The sequence below is a fragment of the Sebastes umbrosus genome, chromosome 2 (assembly GCF_015220745.1).
Source record: "Sebastes umbrosus isolate fSebUmb1 chromosome 2, fSebUmb1.pri, whole genome shotgun sequence".
Lineage (NCBI taxonomy): Eukaryota > Metazoa > Chordata > Actinopteri > Perciformes > Sebastidae > Sebastes > Sebastes umbrosus.
In genome coordinates, this window is record NC_051270.1 from 28,892,311 (window position 1) to 28,909,654 (window position 17,344).

A 17,344-nucleotide genomic window follows, 5' to 3' on the forward strand; every position below is an offset into this window, starting at 1 on the left:
GTGCCTGTCCCACTTCCCACACTGGGTCATACCACTTAAAAACATGGGCAGAGCCACCCAGCCAGAAAGAGGGAGACTCTGCTGCTGCTGCCTGTGAGAGGAAGCGGGAGGGGGAGCAGTGACGTTAGCCTCTTTTTCATTAGATTTTCCCTTCTGCAACTCTCATTTATCTGGAGTGATTTTAACAGACCTGCATCATGATCTGATATATTCATGAGCTTGTGGAAAGATCAACTTTTCTTAAATTGTAAGACAACGACATAAATGTCACCTCTAATATTTCCATCACGTGCCTGAGAGAACCATTAATAAAGCCTATTAGTATTATTATATTAGCCGACTAATTTATTACACATTCAATTTCTTCACTAACTTGATTCTTTTCTTTTCCATTTAACACAATTCTTTATCACCTCTTTGAATACAAATTTAACAAAGAGACTGACAACACAAGCTGACTTTAGTGTACTAGTACAATATCATAGAAGAATATGTGGTAATATCATACCACTGTTCCCCCCCCCCCCCCCCCCCCCCCCCCCACACTAACTCAAAGTTTGACTTGGTCTCTCGTGTGTACTCTAACTGTTTGTGTAAAGTTGCACATTAACTAACTGCGTGCGGTCTTTGAAGCGCACCACGAATGCTGAAGTGAAGTATGTGTCCCAGGTCGTGTGCTGGGGTGAAATCTTGGCTCTCTCAGTTATTGCCACCAAATAAGCTTCCAGCATAACAAAAGAGCTGATGGTCTAAAGATAAATACAGCTGCAAGAAACCTGCATCGGAAATCTACAACCTCACAGAGTAGATCGTTTTCCTGCACATGTTCATTCCATATTTCTGAATATTGTATTTTCTATGAATGTCAGCAAGATTAATCCCTTTATCAGGTATACAGGTAAAAACTCACAGCACTGCACATAAACTTTCATAACACCATTTGAGTTACAAGTTGCCAAGTGCAAATGCAACTCTGAGAGACCCACTATGAGCGGGTAAAGAGGTAGTTTCTACATTTTCCACAAAGCCAGCTGCCAACATGTTATCATTTCTCTCCCCTCCCCATTCCTGATATTGCTCTGCCTGTGTGCTTTGTGTTCCTTTTTGAAGACAAACATGTTGGAGGTATTTTTTCCATATGACTTCCCCCAGTGCTGAGAAAACATTTGTTCCTCAAAACAGAATGGCGCACAATATAACATGCAGTGCAATAATACGTTAAATGTTAAAGCAGTCTCATTTCTTCTTTCCAGTGCTGTCAAAGCTCCTCTTGTTCACAAATTTCATACATCACTGATATCTATTCATTTATCTTTCCTTCTGCCAAGTATAAACCGATCGGTACGATTCTCTTTTTTTTTTAGAACAATCGTTGCAAAACTCCTCCTCACCATCACCTGCAGATTGCACTACTGACTCAACATTCACCTGCTGTCTCTGAACTGCCACGAAGAATCTATAGACTCCAATAAGAGTCATTTAACTCTTACATTCATGGGCCCGCTATGAAAAGGTTACACATTAATGTTTTAAAGGAGTGGACTGGAGTAATCACCATCTGTAGGTTTGTCAATCGATTAAAAGATTTAATCACGATTAATCGCATGATTGTCCATAGTTAATCACAATTAATTTGCAAATTAATCACACTTTTTTTATCTGTTCAAAATGTACCTTAAAGGGAGATTTGTATAATATAGTATAGTATTTAATACACTTATCAACATGGAGGTGGGCAAATATGCTGCTTTATGCAAATGTATGTATATATTTATTATTGGAAATCAATTAACAACACAAAACAATGACAAATATTGTCCAGAAACCCTCACAGGTACTGCATTTAGCATAAAAAATATACTCAAATCATAACATGGCAAACTGCAGCCCAACAGGCAACAACAGCTGTCAGTGTGTCAGTGTGCTGACTTGACTATGACTTGCCCCAAACTGCATGTGATTATCATAAAGTGGGCATGTCTGTAAAGGGGAGACTTGTGGGTACCCGTAGAACCCATTTTCAGTTCAAGGGACCCCTTTGAAAATGGCCATGCCAGTTTTTCCTCACCAAAATTTTGCCTTAGTTTGGAGCATTATTTAGCCTCCTTTGCAACAAGCCAGTATGACATGGACATGACATGACCTGAGCCCGCTACAAACTAAAAATCGCAAGTTGCGTTAATGCGTTAAAGAAGTTAGTGGCGTTAAAACGAATTTGCGTTATTATCATGTTAACTTTGACAGCCCTAGTTTCTTGTTGTCTAGTTGTTCACAACTTCTAAACAAAGTGATTAGAGCTTGGCAGAGGATGCATGAATATGTGTGGGAGGTTATAATTACACCAGCACTCAGAGTGTTGCTGACATGTATTTATGCTTATTGGTCGCTCAGCTGCTTACTGTTTGAGTTGCTGGAGATAAAATGTCACCGATCCTGTTTGTCCTTATCGTGGGTTTGAGCTTTTTGACAGCTGAAGTGATGTAGCCTCGTTGTGTCAAATAAAAATGCCTTTGTTGCCTTTGACGGAAGACGCTACAAATAAAACACGACCTAATAAAGTAAGACTATCCAAGGTCATTCCGAGTACAGGTCATTTCCTGTATGGTATGACATTATCTCAACTTAACCATCATCATATTGTGAGAAGAAATAAAAAATTATCTATGTTGAAGCCTTGATTTGCTTTGCCAGCACAAAGTGCGTGTTACAATTATAACAGCATTCCTTATTAAAGAAGGTACCCAGACCTGAGGTTAACTGGAACAGAAGGCCTGTCATGGACTGAAAGGAAGGATTGAAGTAGAAATTAAAACGCGACAGCTGAGAAGCATTGGCATCTCTTTGGTTAAAGGAGGACGGTAATCAAATCTCGTCTTGTCCTCAGAGAAATGTAAACAGAAACTTTAAGGCTTAAAAGGAGTCTCTGTACAAAGCCAAACTGCAAGCTTGCAGGAATGTTGATAACAGTCAAGGCATTATGGAGACTAGTGATATTGTGACCATGCAGATGCTCTAAGAGAGATAGATGTTTCTGATATTAATTGAAGAAAATTGCTTCCTAAAAATCCCTTTTTTCATCTTAAGTCCTCCTTAAAGTGTCACATGTTGCTCTTTGGGATTCGGTTGCTGACACCACAAACACTATTTACTGACAACGTCCACGACTGACATGAAAAAGTACCTTCATCAGTACCTTCATCACAGTGCATCTAGCTTGCAAAATTAACACATTAACATTAACACATTGCCTGAAGCGATGGAGGTTCTCCATGATCCCAGGGAAGCCCAGATAAACATATACATATCGTTTTTACTAGTTTTTCGCTTCCTGACCATCAGTAAACTCACTCACTGCTTCCATATCAAGGCCTGTAGGGACACTTCCTCTATCAGTGCAGAATTAAGACCAGATTTGATCAAACTGGGTTCTGTGATTTGGGGTTTCTGGATATTAAAAACTGTAGGATCATCTAATCTATAGTCTTTTATTTCTGTAAAATATTCAGCAACAATCTGTAAATCCATTCATTTACTCCAGTGTAAAACTGGATCATGCAATGCGAAGGCAGAAAGAAAATGGGTGGGGCACTGCACCAGATGTAGCACCTCTTTAAACTAATAACATTAATTACAGAGTAGTTATCAAAATCACGAATGTTATTCGAGTGTGACTAAAGACTGACTTTCAGGCTCCACAGTGCCAATTAAATCACACACCACCGTCCTGGCTAAAACTCAAGATCTAAGGCTTAATAAGTCTGAGCAGAAAGACAAAGAGGGGAGAAAACTCCTGTTCCAGTTTTCCAGGCCAAAGGCCAAAAAATACAAGGTTTCAATAAACTTGTGAGCAAGAGAAGGAACGCCCAAAAATCCACATCCCACACAGCAGTTCAAGTGCGGAGACCAACAACTCAAACATGGTTGTCTCAGCCTACGCTTTACACATTTACAGTGAAGTCCAAATTCATGTTCTGAACCAGTCAGTTGGCACAGTTACAAATACAAGATCCAAATGGAATTTAAAACAGATTCTGATTCGTTATTTCATGGTCATGTGGATTACGAAAAGGGAGAAAATATTGTAAAAAAAGAAAAAAAAACTATGTGAACCCATGTGAAAAATGAACAATCGCCTACAGTTTCACAAGAAAACCCTTTAAAAGCACTGCTTGATGAATGCAAACTCTCAGGTTTTAACAACTAGCATCAAATATTGTTGGTCATCTCTATGGGAGATGTGTATTTAACTTGACTCCTGCAAGTTGTTTTGGCAGATTAGGCTCCAACCACATCAGCGCTTACAGGCAGCGAGGTAAAGGAACAACAAACACTAAAATCCAGCTACTGCCTGGTTTCACACGGACGTGACCCTCATATGGCCATGCAGCAACATTTACTGAACTGAACCTTTTCTGACTGAACTGTATTTAATTCTCGTTTTTTTTTTTGGAGCGTTTAATGTCATCAATCTATAAAGTTATCATTAAAGAAGAAGAAGACCAACAAGGATAAATGGCTAATTCCTTGCCGTCTCCGTCAAGATCCAGAAACTCTCCATCAATTCCTTCCTCACTCGCTGCCCTGCGTCTCCTTCCTCCTCTTTCCAGTCGCCTGCTAAATCAGCTCCTAAAGCTACGCGGGGAAATACAGTGCTATCATCAAACACACAGACTCATGCGGGAGTCTTTACTTTCAAAACAAGCCTGAGGGGGAACTCTTCTCTGGGCCACGTAAGTTTGATGATCAGACAGGGAGACTTCAGTTCACACACTGGCAGAGATTATTGGAAGAGCAGGCTGAGATACGGGCGAGAAAGGCACGGGCCAGAAAATGACCTGCGTTTAGGTGAGTGGGGGAGATCACCGCAGAGTCTTGTGTGGAAGCTGTGGAGTTAGGAAATGAAAAAATACGGCATTTGGGATTGAGGTTACAGATGAGAGCGTGATAACAGTGTGGCCGTGTTTCACACTGTGGCTCGGGGCTGTAGGTGAAACATAACAAGAGCTGGAAAAGGTGTGATAAGCACTAGGCTCTGTCTTTACAGTTAGGATGGGAGAGTACAGCTGAGACCTATTAAAGCCTCTAACACTGAGAATCCGGGGCGCTGCGGAGATGGAGAAGCAACTGCAGCACCCTGAAGAGACATAAATGAAAAGGTCCGAGCCTCTCCCGCAGGTCGGAGCGGGGTGCACTGTAACAGAGCTGTAGCTGAGTGGAGAAGGAGGTCTGCAGGGAGCACATTCCCCACTTTGACCCCCGACATTCCTGGAAACAGACCCTGCTCTCTACTCAGCGCACCTCATCTTTCCACATTTTTTACATACCAGCACATGCTGACACCAAAGATCAAATCCAATTCCAAATGTGCAGACGTCTTTTCTTACAAAGCATTAAGACCTCGGGCAAATTCATATCATCTCAAGAAAGTATGATCGAGATTGTTCAACCTGTATGAAATTCCACAGATTTCAGCTCATTGAAAACACAATGCAGCTTTCAATTTAAGACACAAAACAGGCCCCCCGCTCCTTTCAGGGGGTCAGCCACGCATCCCCTTTTTCTACAGCACACTGACCCACTTATTCAGCATGTCCCCACCCCCGCTGCTATTATTGTGTGAAACAAACTCATCATTCATCGTCGACTGAGGTTCGCAATTACCCCCACTCTTTCAGGGCACAGAAAGAAGAGGGGACACGACGCAACTCAGGAACGGACGCTCATTAGATTAGTGATGGCTTGCCACCGCAATTAACTAGTATACAGAGCAACTCGGTGCTCCAGTTTCCAGCATTCCTCTTCGCATGGGCCGCTCTGGTCAACCCAAACGTCGGGGCTACTCAAAAGGGGGAAAGTGGTAGCACTTTGGTTGGAGATTTGGCATTAAAAAATAAAAAGATGCACAGCTCACTGTGGCTCTATTTCCTGACACCCTCATACAAAGTAGAAGCATACATGAGATAATAAACAGTTTTTCCCTTTTAATGTCAGGCTCTCATAACCTGTAGCTCAGACTACTCGCCACATGCTGTGACCATTTGAACTTCAAGCGGCTTTGGGTTTCATGCTGATATTTAGCTTACCAGTTTTGCAAGATTTTGGTATGTGCCTATCAAACTGATTTCATTACACAGAGAACCATAATGTCTAGAATAAAATGCTTTCAATACGCTTATTTTGTAGACAGGACTATAAAATTATTTCATTTATGTCTTTTATATGCCGACGTTTGAGATTGTATCATCTGTTTGCACATTGCCCCGACATAAACAGCCTATATAATCATCATTAATAAAATCATAAATGTGCCACTGTATCAATGAATTTGAGTTAATGTTTCTGCATAATAATTGTTAGACCGCAGTCTCACAAAGTCTAACCTGAGGACATGACATTAACTAAAGGACATAAATGAAAGGGCTCCAACGAGTGAGAACTCTCTTATGTCTTAAAAGAGAAACAAACAATGACTTCATTTTGCCAAGTGTTTACAAAGCGCTGAGGGTAAACCCCTGATGACACACTCCCTCAGGGGAGCAGTACCTCTGTTTCGACAAAAGGAAATGTTCTCATAGACTGTTGCTGCAGAGCGCCGCTGTGGACCCCCACCAGGCCTGCAGGAAGCCGAGAACAAGGACAACTTCCACTCTTTGAGACAAACAGGACACACATGAGTCACACAGCGACCTACTGGAAACAATGTGTCTTCAGTCCTTTCAGTGTGCTGTCTCCTGCCATGCACTGCTGCTCATCACATCTTAACTCACTGTTGACAAACCCTCTCTGATCTAACGAAAATTGACTTCTAGCAGTCATTTTTAAATTAGGGCTGGTTCAAGGAGTTTTCAGAAGTTTATTTCTTGCCAATGTAGTAAAAACAGAACTGTGACCGAGTCTGTTTCAGAGTGTTTGAGGGTCTTTAATAGAGACCACAAAGCTACAATAGTGACCTTGCCAGTAAGGCAGCTCCTAAATACGTCATTTGCAGATAAATGTCTCTAAATGTTACTCACTCAAACCTCATTTTTCCAGTAAAATGTTCCTCCCTAGAGGAACAAGCTGAGATAAGAAAACACCTCCACACTTGACTGGCAAGAACGCCTTCCCATGAAAAGTGATGACGAGCTACATTTGTTACATAGTGTGTTTCGTTTTATCAGTGTGCTCTGTTGACGCAGCTCAAGTGTGTGAACTCAAACTGAGCTTAATTTCCACCTGCGTCATTTGAAGAAAAAAAAAAAATGCACCACTTCTCACTGCTGTAGGTTAATATCGTATCCTATGTCTCAGTGTGTTTAAACTACTTTGATCATGCAGTGCAATTGCATCGTCACTAAAAAACTGGGATGTTTAAGCTCTTTATCATCAGCGTTTCTCTGCAAGCTGGCAAAAACAAATCATGGAATCATTGATTTATGTCTAACACAGCAGATATGCTGACAAAGCCATTTGCTTATCATTATGAAATCCATACATGTACAAGTATGACTGGAATTTACAGAGTTAACAGACATGTGGGTTGAACTCTGTAAATATTGAAAAGTCAACTGCCAACTTGCCTTTCAGTATGTACGTGAGGCTTCAGTGGTGCTACTGAGGCAGATTTTGAGAGACTATTATTCACTGAAGGAGACTTAAGAGTATTGTGCTAAATGCAAATCTGTGAAATGATGTTTGATGATAATATTTTATATTTCTTGTTGTATAATATAAAAAAAATGTTTACTCAGGAGTTTTCTTTGCACTCGGATCTTAACAGTAAATCGTATGTCGACATCTTGAATTCAACATTCCTTAAAAGCAATGGAGACAATGAAACGAGTCATCTTTGTCTCTGTTTCCTGCTCTTTTTGCAAATCCCTTCCACAGAAATACAGTGGTACTGCTTTACATAGCCAAGCTTATTGCTCATTATTATACAGTATATCCTGCCTGTTTTAAAACCAGTGTCTCAGTATTTTGACACTCAATGCCATAGATGTAAGCCCCAACCTCTGATGACGAACATATGGCATAACTTGCAATGCAAAACACACACACACACACAGTTACAGCTCCCCTGATGCGCTGCTTATCTCCACACTCCTCTGTGTGTTTCTGGAGTGGGGGAGGGCGAGAGCTAAGGAAGTGAGGAGGAGGAAACACAGGGAGTCAAACTGGAGAAGAGAAGAGGGTAGGAGAGGGAGGGGAAACAAACGAGAGACTGATTACCTGTTTGGCCTCCACCAAAGACGTCTGCAGCTTGCTTATTTCCTTCTCATACTGCTCCCTCATCTTGTCCACCTCTTGATCATGAGCGCCCACTTCCTCCTTCAGGGCTCCTTTCAGAGCCGTCAGTTCCCTCTCTCGCCTCCTCAGCACCTCCTCCTGCTCCTCCTTGGCCAGGAGAACTTCCTGCATCTCTACCTTCAGTTGCATCATGTCCTGCGGAAAAGGAAAACTGTTTGATAAGTTTTTATCTCCTCAGAATTTGCAGAATCAGACCAGAGTTGACCTGCCGAGTATGACCGTGACCCTTAAGTTTGCTCTTGGCTTTGGGAGCTTCCAGTGCGCTGCTCGGCAGCGAACCGCTTCCTGGGCTAGCTCTGTTTGAGTCCTATTAAATGCCTTAATTGTTGTTGACTGTTGTTGCCGTCTAACCGAAATGTCTGCGTGTGATGTGTAAGATGAATCATCCGTGGATTACACTGATGGGGATCATCACCCTTTTGAGATGTATGGTTAATTGTGATGTTTTGATTTTTGTCTTGTATGTACAACTGATGTGTCTTATTTGTCTGTTTGTTTATGGCAACAGTATGTCTATTGTATGTGTACTTTTTCTCAAATTGAGCTGCCTATGGATGCAAAAGGAATTTCAGTACAAACTGACAATAAAGTTGTATCGTAACACAGACATTTCTCACTGCAACCACTTTTAATTAACTGTTTATAGATAAAAATGTAGAGCTAATGACAAGACAGAATGTGGACTGTACTGGAATTTTGGAAATTATCAATAACAACAATGTGGTCATTTTAGATATACAGTTCCAATACTGTATTCAACTGTATTCCCATTGAGATAGTTTATTCTGTAGCGTCTCCAGAGAGAAGTCTTTCAGATTGGTGATTTCCATCACCATATGGAGCTGCTAGGGTTTAACAGAAATGCTTTTTTAACAAACTAAAATGCATTCTGTGTTATTTCAGTGTACAAACAATACTAATATTGTAGTATGAGATGTAATAAATCATTGAGCCCCTTCCAGACAGGCTGGTCTCTACACTGGTTGCATTAAAGTTTAAGCTTTTGAACAGCACCTTAAATGTTAACTCACTCTAAAGCTGCATTTTACCATATGGTTTATGTACATGATTTTAGTATTCAAGAGTAGCTTTTATCTTTCATGGCAGTCTGGGTGAGGCTGTTGCCATCAGCCACATGTTCTACAAGCTTAGAGCAAAAAAAAAAAAAACATTTCTCCTCTTCTCTAGAACAATGAACACTGCATTACCACCATAATGATGTCTCTCTCTCCATCTGCGGCTGACTTCTTGGCCGAGTCGAGCTCGTCATGCATCTCTGACAGCTGGTCCTGCAGGTCTCTGATCTCTGTCTGGTGTTGCTCCCTTTCCATCTTCACCTGGAACAGCCTGACAAACCACCACATGACAATGTCACAACACAGCACAGGCACTCTACATACTGTGTATATGCACATACACACCCGGGGTCCGCACACCTGCACCTTAATTTGCACATACAAATGGCAGCACCTGCGCTGGGTCTTAATGTGAGGCCTACAGAGCAGAGGGGTTAAAACGAATACCTGAACGATGGCAAACCAATAATGTCTAAACCGCCTCTACATGATAACACCGAGGGGGAGGTGGTAAGTGATGTGAGGCACCTCAAACAAATCACCACACACACAGTAATGTAGGCTGAAGCAGAACATCTATTCCTGCTGTAAAAATAAACTAAATGATGTTTGGTATTTGGCCATTCATCCTAAGATAGAATATAATGGACAATAGAGGCCCAGCAGAGAAGGAGGCAGAAATAATAGAGTGTAGCATTCAATAGCAAGGAAATCCACAAAAAGTATCGGAGACAATTAAAAAAAAACTTTTAGCTCAAACATAGGCAATTGTCCTGCTATTTCCATCTAAAACATTGAGAACTCCAGACAAAACAAGCAAGCTCTGGATAGTGGCAACACTCTGGACATCAGACTGAGCAGTCAAATAACAGTTGTTTAATATGTAAAGGGCAGAAATGGAGCTGGACAGTTAGTGCTGTCAGAATGAATAGTAAATCAGTCACCAAGCACGCATTAATATGGAGGATGAAAGATAAAACTAACAAACCAGAGGAGACACAAAGGGCTGTATAATAAGACAGAGGAACTGACATGGTGACCACTTCAGTAACTATCAACAGTCTGAGTGGTTTCATCAACAGACATCCTACACTACGTGACAGCACAAGGAAATCAGGTTTAAAGCAACAGCTGATGAATAACACGTCAAGATAATTGTTATCATTATTTATTTTTATGACCTGGGCCCTGTTTCAGAAAGCAGGTTTAACAAACTCTGAGTCTAACCCTCAACTCTGAGTTGATGAACCTTTCCAGATTAGCTGAGATTCAATCAACTCTGAATATGTTCACTCGAATGAAAAAAGCCATCACCAATGGAGCTCCAATACCACGATTCACCATGGCAACAGGTAAACAAAAGGTAGAGCCTCCATTTCAATTCAGTGGACATAGAGATATTAATGCACGTATATACGGACTGTGCAAATTTATCTTTAAAAAAAGAACCTGAGCGGAGAAAAGTGTCAACAAGTTAACACAATAAAGTTTTATTTAGTGCTGTCCATTAATTCATCTTCATTTCCTCAATGGATGATAAAGTGGTGGAATCTGACTGTGTATTAGGCCGTAGCCTACATTACATTTAAGCTATATTTGTTCAGCTTTAAATCTGACGGGGACAAAACACAGAGTTTAAGTTACCTCTCTTTCTGGAACTGAAAACCCAGAGTTTCCCTCATCTCAGGCTTAACTAACTCAGGGTTTTTACTAAACCTGCTTTCTGAAACAGGGCCCAGGGGAAGGTGTTAACAGTAACATGGTTCTTCTGAGGTTCATGTTATCCCTCCCTGTTCCCACCTCCCTCTGTGCAGGATCCTCAACAATACAGTGGGGATCAATAGCATAGTGACAACATCATGATCCCTCACCAGCTTCCCACCACAAAAACTGCCAGTTGTGTTTACTGGAGCATAAAACCAAGAAGGAGATATTGGTGAACTTGGGTGTTTTAGAGACAAAACACCCACTTCTAGCCAGGTTTAACAGAACTTAAAAAGAAAACTGTCAATAACAATTGAAACAGTAAACACAACAAAGCTACACCAGTTGATTAATCTAAGTTGATTATTATTGACCGGTCATTCTCCAGAATTGTCACCCTGCACTTACTCTTCCACTGTGGTCTGGAGCTCGACCTCTGTTTTGGCTAGTTTTTCCCTCAGACGCTTGCACTCCTCAACACGCCGCTCCAGCTCCTGCTGCAGCTCCTTCAAACCTGCTACTGTCCTCTTGTCAGCCTGATTCTTCTGTTGGTGAAACACATAAATATCAATGTTGACATTTCGGTTTCAGTGTAGATACACACATCCAGTCTAACAACAGTGTTTTGAATTCCCACTTACTTTAATAAAACACCCACTCACTACGGAATAACAGGTTTTCAAGAAAGGCTGTTTATTCTAAATTTGCATTTGTGTGAAGCTTAGCCAATTCTACATCAAACCAGTAGTCCCAAAATATCTCTTTAGGGTATTCTCAAACAACAAGTTCAGCAATAAACCCACACGCCAACATAAACAGGCTGGTATAAGGGGCACCGTTGCAGTTAGACTGTTGTTACCGTGGTTTGGTCCTCAAGTTGTCTCTTCAGTTCGACCATTTCTTTCCCCAGTTCTTTATTTTGCTCCTGCAGAGCTTTGGTCTGTGCAGCAACGTCCAGGGACTGACAGAAGAGGACAGACGTTTTAGAGTTACTTATTTCTTATTGATCCATTATGAATACAATTACAAACCGACTATTTGGACTGTGGAATTAGCATTCAGTTAGTTAGTAAAGAGCAAATATTGAATATCTGACAGTGTCTGCTATGCAAAGTAAACAGCCTGAGTGCTAAAGCCTCAGAGCCTCAGAGAGATAATATGTACACAGTCTTAAAAGGTCCCATAAAATTGCTTTGAGATCATAATTTTCTTGTGGTTTGAATCAAACAGGATGTTAAAGAAGAAATTAGAAATTTGTGTTAGTAGCTCAAATAAGTTTGTTGCATGTATCAACCTATCAACCAGTTGGGCTTCACTTTGGGAAGCTGAACCCCAAACACACACTGCTCACCCATTTACTGGTAGATAGCTCTGTATCATGAAGGTAAAACTGCACTTTTACAACCTCAAGTTTATGATTCCTATATAAAAATATGTAAAGGTTGCAGAAAGGTTCTTCAGGTCATGGGTTCTTTAACTGTTAGGTGGTGCACAATAACAATGATACAACAATGTCTCACTTTGTGGTCGCCTTGTGAGCTCGCCGTGGCCCGAGACTTCAACGTCTGTATCTTCTCAAAGACAAGGTTGACCTTTCTCTTCGTCGTTTCATCATTATCGGCGCTTCTGGAGACACACACACACACACACACATACACACACACATAGTATGTTAACACACTTGGGTTATTAAGAGTAAAAAAAACAACTTTTCTCAGTGTTTGGGGGATCAGGAATTAATTACAGACTGTTCTGGGAACAGTAGAAGTCATTCCCAGCTTAGAAAGGGTCAGGAAGGATCATGCTGCTTTGATGTGTCACCTCACATCACAAACAGCTTCATTACACCCGTCCAATAAACTATGAGGTGTTGAGCGGAAGAATCAAACGTAAGGGCCATGTAATGGGACTGTAGCAGTCTCATTTCTTCATCTGGTAAGTTAGTAGGGACTGCTTGCAGCAACCATGAAGGGGTTAAGAAACCAATTCTAATGTTTTCAAATGCATTCAGATAATATTATTGACACAAAAACAGAATTTTTAAGAAGCCTGGATTCACAGCATTTGGTCACAAAACCAGCCACACCCACATATTTTCTACATCGGGCCTGTTCTCTCTGATGGTAGCACAGATTATGTCCTATATCTAAAAGATAACAAAGTGTCAAGCATTTACAGTATTATGGTCAGTAAAAACCTTCCTAAACCTTAACAACAACCTTTCCAGAGCTAAGAAAAGCAGCTTTGTCTTTAGCTTTAAACACTGAGCATTTCTGAGTTTATTGCCAGACGTTTGAAAGCCTAAAGATGGGAGGATTTTCTCAACCCGCAGATTAATCCTTCAGTTAAAGTGAAAACATCAGAATCCACAAAACTGGAATTACACGGCTTTCACATGACAGCAGCAGTGATATATTATTCAAATAAATTACATGGCTGACACAGACAGCCAAACCCCCCAAACCTCTCTTCTCCTCATACAGATGATTTTCATTAAACCTTTATAACCCCTGTTGGTGAATGTTTGTCTTCTGAGGCCTCGGGAATGTAGCTCAGTTTCAGCCCCAGCACTTCCATCTGTGTTTCCTTTCCTTTGTCCTGTGACTCCTGACCTGTGGCCCGACACACCCATGCAGTTTCCTGCTCTCTTTCTACATTATCACAAGTCTGTAGCACATGCAAGAAACTGTAGAAACTTGCATACTGTAAAATCACGCACAACTAGTTTAACTAGCCTTTGTGTTCTCCAAAAACTTGAGGGTGACTTGCTACCATAAGTTAAAAGACTGTAAAGAATGCATAAATCATTATACTTAAAACCTAAATTTAACCTTTTAACCCAACGTGCCTTTCCTTGACAGGCAGTAAGTGTCTGATTACAGGAGCAAACAGAACGTTCTACCCTCATTTCACACTACAGCAATGAGAAAGCAGAGAGAGAAAGTGGGATTCTGCAAGAAAACAAACTCCAGACAGCTGGATATCTCACAGCCTGGATGGGAGTGTAAGAGGAGCACATTCCTTAACTTTTATCACAAACAGTCCAACTCACAGAACAGTCTCTTCTTTTATAATGCACTGGTGCAACATGTTGGATTTGGGCTTTAGAGTAAACTATATGCTCAGTTCATGATTCAACTAAAAGCCAAGGATTAAGACTAGAACATTTTCACATTTGGTCATTTGTTTAGTAATGTGAGCAAATAAAGCTTAAAGGGTACATTGTCAAGATAACTCACCCATCCTTAAGGTAATTGAACAAGATTTGTTTTGCTGTCTCTTCGTGTGTTTGTTGTGAAAGCTCCTGTTGACCTTTCAGAAGATCAGGTGTCGCCTGGAAATTACAGGAAATGAGAGGGAGATCTTAATGAAATAAGAGAGATCAAGAGCAAAAAAAGGGTGTCTTCTCTCACAGATCCTTATTTTGATAAGACTGAACAGACGGTCATCTGTTGGACAATATACTTATATTTGAAGTAAAATAAGAGAGAAGTTAAAACAAAGACATTTCAAATTCAAAATGTAAGATCCAATCATGCTTCAGCATAGATCCCTTTTTACCTGAACATCTGCTTCCGTACTGGACTTTTTGTCTGTGGTGGAAGACGGCTTGGATAGCGATGTTGACAGCGATGTTGTCGAAACCTTTCCAGCTGAGGAGGCTCTGTCCTCGCTCTTACTCTCGAATGGCGTTGAAGAGGTGCGAGTCAGTGACTTTTTGTAACCCTGTATGGCGCCGAAACCTTTAGAGATGGTGCTCTGGGGAGAACCGGGCGCGCTGGTGCCACGAGTTGAAGCTCGGGATTCGCTCTTACCATCTACAACCGTGAGCCAGGAGTCCTGACTACCGGCTGTTTGCTGCAGCCGTAGCTGTGATGGCCGCAGGACGTGCTCCATTGATGTGCCTCGCTGGTGGCTAAGCCCATCTACGTGGCTAGAGCCATTTCGTAGACCGTAAGCACTATCCACACTGCGTGAACGCTTCCTGTCCTCTGGATTGATCCTGTTCCTGCGCCCCGCCCTGCCCCTGTGATGGTGGCTGCCGTCAAACTTCTCAATGAGCTCATCGACACCAGGAATGGAGCCTGTGTCAATGTCTCTGCCTGAACCCGGGAGGAAAGGGATGTAGCGGCGGTTCTCGTGGCGGTTGATGGCACCTGCGTACAGGGCCTCCATCTGTTCCTCCGCCGGAGACTTGGGGTTGGAAGATGAGGAAGAGTGGCGGGAACGGGATGAGGACTGAAGAACTGGACCACTGGAGTCAGTCCTGCGTAGAGGAAGGACATCAGGCTCACGGCGGGTGCGCTCCATGCTGGAGTTGGCGCTGCTCATAGAAGTGGGGGATCGGCGTGATGTCTTGCTCTGCTCACTCGCAGGACTCGGCACGGCGGAGGGCTGAGGCTGGGCTGGAAGCACTGGTTGCTGCTGAGATTTAGAGCCTGGCTTGGACTGAGGGGGATTCAGGTTGCCGAGACGAGGTTTGAACTGCGGCTGAGCCACTTGTGATTGTGGTCTGGTCTGAGGCTGAGCGTGCCGTGACTGCGGCTTAGAAAGGTCTCTCTCACTCCGGCTCTGGGATAGAGGTTGCTTTTTCTCTTGCTGCGCAGGAGCTTTACTCCGGTCCAGGCTTGATGACCTGGCGTGGGACGTTGCAGGTACAGCAAATTTGGAGGAGGAACTCCTCCGTTGGTTCCCAGTCTCAGCCAGAGGCCTGGAAGGCAGGCTGTGAGAAGCGTCAAGGTTCAGGGAGTTGTTCTGTGGATCATACGGCTGCAGTATCTCAGGATGCTTCTGAAAGTTCAGAAGAGAGGATGATTTCTTTCCTTGTGAATCTGCGATGCCATTTTGAGGAGCAGTAGGATGCGTCATCTTCTGAGACCTGTACTCCATGAAGGGGCTGATGGATCCAGCCTCCTTTCCTCCCTTGAAATCATACTCCTGGTAGTTCTCAATAAAAGAGCCCTCCGTGTCGACGTACCCATTACTGTTAGGGTCCATCAAGGATTGAGGACCCCTGTCCTGGTTGTTGAGAACTACGTAGGGGTGTCCATCAATACCCTGGACACGGATGCTGAGACCGTATGTACCAGCTCCATTACTGTTGGGCCTGGAGGGGCGGGAGGGCTGGATGTGGCCCCGCTGTGGTCCGCTGTTAGGAATGCCAGTCACTCTGTACGACTCCATCAGGAATGCAGAAGGAAAATAAATCCCTCTCCCTGGATCAGGTGGCCCGCCTCTGCGAGCAAAGATTCAGACAGGTTTATTAGTCCGATATGAGTCACTACATAATTCAGTCATATCAACAAATGTTTCCCAGTTCCACACTCAGCCACTAATGAAACACTAAAAGCCTCGCTTCGTTTAATTATGTCGTCCGCTTTCATTTGCTTTTCTTGCTTTCCATGAGTCTTAATGTTCTGTTTTCTCTCCATGGAGATATTTTCTGGCAAACTGCTCAGCTAATGTGCTCTGACTAAATGAAGAATGACAGATATAAGCTCCCTGTGTTGCCTATAACATCTCAGAGCCCATAATATCTCTGAAAATATGAGTCAACATCAGCCACATTCTTTGCAAAAATGACCAGGTACTGTTTAGAAAAGCCTGACTGGTGTGTGACTAACAGGTATGGTATTGCAAAATGACTGTTTGCGGTGCATGACAAAGAATATAGGTTAAACAGGTTAAAAGAAAGGCACTGACAGAAACATATTTCAACATGAGTCAGTCAGACCTGAGAGAAATGTGAGAGCTCAGTAATCTCGACTCAACTTTAGAGGGTGTTAAGTTTGGAGTGAATGTGCAGTGTGTGTGTGTGTGTGTGTGTGTGTGTGTGTACACACAATGTAATTGATCCTTGTAAATGACATTATAATTTGCAGCCCATGCTCATGGGAGATGCCATGAAAAGAGAGCAACAACATCTTTTGTCACATTTATAATAATTGCGAGGTTGTCTAGGGTTGACAGATTTGCAGCACGATCGTGAGAACACAGGTGGCAATAAATATTAAACTGTGTACAAACATTAAAGTAAGCTGCTGACTGTTCTTCAGACACATTTATGCTAGGGAAGCCAGTGAAGACAAAGCCATCAGCAGCCAACATGTGTTTCACTGGACAATGGGCTTTTAAAGGTTCCTGTTTGCCTTGCTGATAACTGATGTTACAACACAAAGACAGACCGAGATGGGCCTGGAAGAGGGACACTGATAAGACTGGCAACAAAGCCACAAGCAGGATATATCACATTAGCATGGAATAAGTAAGGACAG

At 42.3% G+C, this 17,344-nt stretch overlaps 1 protein-coding gene across 3 annotated transcripts in view; it reads right to left on the bottom strand.

Annotated features, from left to right (window-relative positions):
* The window catches only part of cgnl1 (cingulin-like 1), a 33,845-nt gene that overhangs the window by 13,708 nt on the left and 2,793 nt on the right, over positions 1 to 17,344 (bottom strand). For all 3 annotated transcript variants that reach the window (XM_037746705.1, XM_037746720.1, XM_037746713.1), the window contains 7 exons: positions 14,631 to 16,305; positions 14,309 to 14,403; positions 12,590 to 12,695; positions 11,929 to 12,030; positions 11,478 to 11,614; positions 9,498 to 9,636; positions 8,212 to 8,424 (listed from right to left, as the gene is read on the bottom strand). In XM_037746705.1, the coding sequence (XP_037602633.1) occupies positions 8,212 to 8,424; positions 9,498 to 9,636; positions 11,478 to 11,614; positions 11,929 to 12,030; positions 12,590 to 12,695; positions 14,309 to 14,403; positions 14,631 to 16,253 (2,415 nt within the window). In that variant the 5' untranslated portion in view covers positions 16,254 to 16,305. The remainder of the gene's footprint in view (positions 1 to 8,211; positions 8,425 to 9,497; positions 9,637 to 11,477; positions 11,615 to 11,928; positions 12,031 to 12,589; positions 12,696 to 14,308; positions 14,404 to 14,630; positions 16,306 to 17,344) is intronic.